The sequence below is a fragment of the Oratosquilla oratoria genome, chromosome 12, assembly GCF_046742065.1.
Source record: "Oratosquilla oratoria isolate Oo_2021 chromosome 12, ASM4674206v1, whole genome shotgun sequence".
Taxonomy (NCBI): Eukaryota; Metazoa; Arthropoda; class Malacostraca; order Stomatopoda; family Squillidae; genus Oratosquilla; species Oratosquilla oratoria.
The window spans coordinates 32,152,829-32,156,879 of record NC_134788.1 but is presented as its reverse complement, the minus strand read 5'-3'; the positions used below and the strand labels follow the sequence as shown (position 1 = coordinate 32,156,879).

Below are 4,051 nucleotides of genomic sequence, written 5' to 3'. Positions count from 1 at the left end.
GCGCTAATTTTTGACGTTATAGTGTTTTCACAAGTGTATTTAATTACGGCGTTTACTCTTGATATTAAGTGTGTCGTAGCCGACACCCGTGAAGTAAATCGAACAGGTGAATCGTGACGTCATCACAAACTACCTCGTGTATCCCAGCTTCACTTGTTCGATTTACTTCACGGGCGTCGGCTACGACACACATAATATCAAGAGTAAACACCGTAATTAAATACACTTGTGAATGCACTATAACGTCAAAAATTAGCGCAGGGTGTGAATTAGGCTGTGCTAATATACCATGCTGATGTGAATGATTATTTCGGAAATATGAGCGAAAAACGATGGGTCAAAGCCGCTGAAATACTTAGTAATACCCTCCCTGATGACAACTCGGACAGCAAGTCTGGACCGATCCATAGGTAAGGTTGCGACCGTACACAAAAATTGCTTACCAGAGTTGAAGTACCGGCTGGCAGTGCAGCAATGCTGAAAAAAATCAGCTCTGGGCGGGACTCGAACTCGAGTCAATGAATTGGCGGACGAAAGCTGTACTATTGTGGTGTGTTGAATGCGTCTATTGCAGCGTCGAGCATTCGACGCACCTTGTGATATGTCGAATGCGTGGTGCAGCAGCTGCATGTTTTACCCCGACCCTTGCCCATTACATAAGAATGAAGGAGACTGCAAGAGACCATAAGCCTACACTAGGCAGCTCCGTATCCATCACCACCTGTCATCCCCATCCATAAAGTCGTCTAACCGTTTCTTAAAACAACCGATAGTTGCAGTGCTCACTACATGGTTAGTAAGTCTATTCCATTCGTCGACCACCCTATTAGTAAACCAATTCTTGCCTATTTCCTTCTTAAATTTAAATCTGTCCAGTTTAAATTAATTACTGAGAGTCCTGCCCTGTTGTTTTAATATGATGGCCTTGCTTGCATCACCCTTGTTAAAGCCTTTGATCCACTTGAACACCTCTATTAGATCACCCCGCACTCTGCGTCTTTCCAAAGAGTGTAAGTTAAGGTGCCTAAGCCTCTCCTTCCTCGTAAGGTAATTTTCTGAGTCCATGGATCATTTTGGTCATTCTTCCCTGTACTCTGCAACCGGGGCAATTCGGGTTCCCTTAGGGCGATCACATTGATGACCAACTTAGTGCGAATCACAGGGTCGAGCCACATACCTCGCAAAACCACGAAAAAAAGAGGTGGTGTTGTGAGTTTTAAGAGCTTCTCTGAAGAAAAATAAAAGGAAAATGTCCTGGTCGTTTTTATTCTGTATCCCAAAGCACATTTAGCAATGCATTCACTAATGTAGCCAAAATTATTTGAAAACTAATTGGCAACAGGTAAATCGTCATATTAGTGGCGACAGCGATGATATCGTCCTTACTCCCGATGTTGACCGAACGCGTCTTAAATGTCCACGTCGATTCTCTAAATTTACCATCCATGATTCAGTGTCTAGTTTTAAGTTACCAAACTAAATTTCAAATAACAATTCAAGTAAATTGCATTTAAGTTATAAGTAGTGGAAAAGGAAGAAAAACTAATGCAAAGTATGTGACCAAATTGAATACTACATCGACGACCGACGAATTAATCATTACCGATAACACGACAGTACAATACTGGACAATAATAGAATAAAACAAATAAGAATAAATAAATGAAAATAGATATTCTGGTTACTGCATATAATTTACTTAAATTCACTACCTTTCCATTATGTTCTATACATGGTCGGTACAAAATTACATGAAATCATTCTGTGCTTTGTAATATTCTACCTTAAGTCTCGATAGTACACTTCGTCCTTTATTTCCCCTTCCCAATCCTCTTTCACCTTTTGAAGTATAAGATTGTTAGAGTTAGAAATTTGAATTAATTGTACTGTGTTGAATTAATGGTCAGGCCAACGCTGAGCCTCGTGCAGTGCTTCATGAGGCATTTGGCACTGTTAAGTGAAGCACAGAGAGTCCACATTATCAGCACTGTCGCTCCAGGCCAGGCCTACACTTGGGATTAGGTTCAGAAGTGACTTGATACAGGTCAAAATTCCAAAGGGATTTGACATCAAAAGTGACAAAAAATTTCGCACTGAATGTGAATCGGACAAGAAATAATGCTCTCAAACTGTCAGGAAATAGATTTAATTTGGAAGTGGGTAGAAACAACTTTGCCAACCGTGTACTTAATGAATGGAATAAACTTCCTGCAGAGGCAGTGCAAAGTAGTTCAGCTCAAAGCTTTGAGAATCATTTAAATAAACACCTAAGATGCTATAATGATTATCATTTATATTATTTGTTTTACCATTTGTCCGTTTATCATTATTTGCTTGATTCTCATTTATTAGTTATATGTCAATTTATCAATTACTATTTACCTGTTTATTTAACTACACCTATGCATTTATTTATGTATTTTATTTATTTACATTAATATATTTTTATTCATTTATTTTTCACATCTGACCTAATTATGGACCAAAAGGTCTCCTGCCGGCATGTTCCGCCTTTGTAATTCTTTCTAATCACAGCAGAGGTCTATCCATCACCTCCAGTATCAATTTTGCATATCCAAAAATGCAAGATACTCTATGCACTGTTCAAGATCTCCTGTGATGATCATAGTGTTATGACGTGTTTGCTCACCACCACCATCAAAATCCAAACTAGATCTCATCTGAATGCGAGTGATAGCACAGCACCATTACTTAATGACTGGTAAATGTTGTTAGCAACTTGATACAGTGATGCCCCAAAATGAATGTTCACTTTTACTAAAAAAAGATTCAAAGGTGTCCTTGCACTCCAAGTTTTATTTCAGTTAAATACTATAAAAAATATAATTAACAATAATCAATACATTAAAGAAAATAATTTTCATCAGTTCCATACACATTCTTGAAGGTACATTATAAACATTAGTGTTATGACTATATACTGCATCAACCATATATTTGATGTGATTATTAAATAAAACCAATCCTGTTACAACAGTCAATTGGTGTGTTCAATTTAGGAAAAATATTAGGTTCAAAATATACTAAATTCACATTACAGAAATGACATCAAATCAAATATGCATAAATAGTCCTGATCTACAAAACCTCATCTCACATAGTGGACTTCTTCCACTAACAGATCTAGTCACAGGTTACCTAAATATAGCTAGAACTACAAATTCCTGCTCTCCTACTGAACGCATGTTGGTTCATGTTCTTCAACTTTAACCTCCACCATTTCCTCCTTAATATAACCTAATGGGAACTCGGATGAACTTTCCTTACTGTTCACCTCCAGATCATCTTTGGCCTTTTCTTGGAACAAGGTAATGGTATGTGTACGACTGGGTTTCAATTTAGGACTACTACAGTTTCCTGAACTATATTTCTCATTTACTTTATTGTTACAATTATCACTCTTCTTTAATCTTATACATGGACTGTTGTGGGTACTTTCATGAGCCTTAGACTGAGGTAACTTGGAAAGAGAACCCTCATAAGATGTGCAATTAAGAACTTTATCTTCTGTATGAGTTTGAATGTGTTTTTTGAAGGAGTCGGACCTTCCAAATGAAGCCTCACAATAAACACATTTATGAGGCTTATCTCCTGTGTGCTTCCACACGTGACTTTTGAGATTCCCAGCTCGAGAGAAAGAATCGTCACAATAAGGGCATTTGTACGGCTTCTCGCCGGTATGAATCATGACATGTTTTCTCAGACTCCGCAACTGAGAAAACGAGGCTTCACAATAGGTACACTTGTGAGAACCCTCACCTGTGTGAGTGTATGTATGGATCTTTAAACTCCCAGAATGAGAGAACGACGCTGCGCAAATGGTGCATTTAAATGGTCTCTCACCTGTGTGGGTCCGGAAATGACTTTTTAGAGCGCTCGAATTGGAAAACGAAGACTCGCAAGAAGTACATTCATAAGGCTTCTCACCGGTATGAATTCGACGGTGTTTTCTCAAACTGCCCGACTCGGAAAAGGCGGCGGCACACTGTGCGCATTTGTAGGGTCTCTCGCCCGTGTGTGTACGAATATG

At 38.6% G+C, this 4,051-nt stretch overlaps 1 protein-coding gene across 2 annotated transcripts in view; it reads right to left on the bottom strand.

Annotated features, from left to right (window-relative positions):
* Positions 1-1,244: 1,244 nt before the first annotated feature.
* LOC143031272 (uncharacterized) overlaps positions 1,245-4,051 on the bottom strand; it is a 5,668-nt gene continuing 2,861 nt past the window's right edge. For both annotated transcript variants that reach the window (XM_076194898.1, XM_076194899.1), the window contains exon 2: positions 1,245-4,051. This exon is cut by the window's right edge and continues 654 nt beyond it. In XM_076194898.1, the coding sequence (XP_076051013.1) occupies positions 3,194-4,051 (858 nt within the window). In that variant the 3' untranslated portion in view covers positions 1,245-3,193.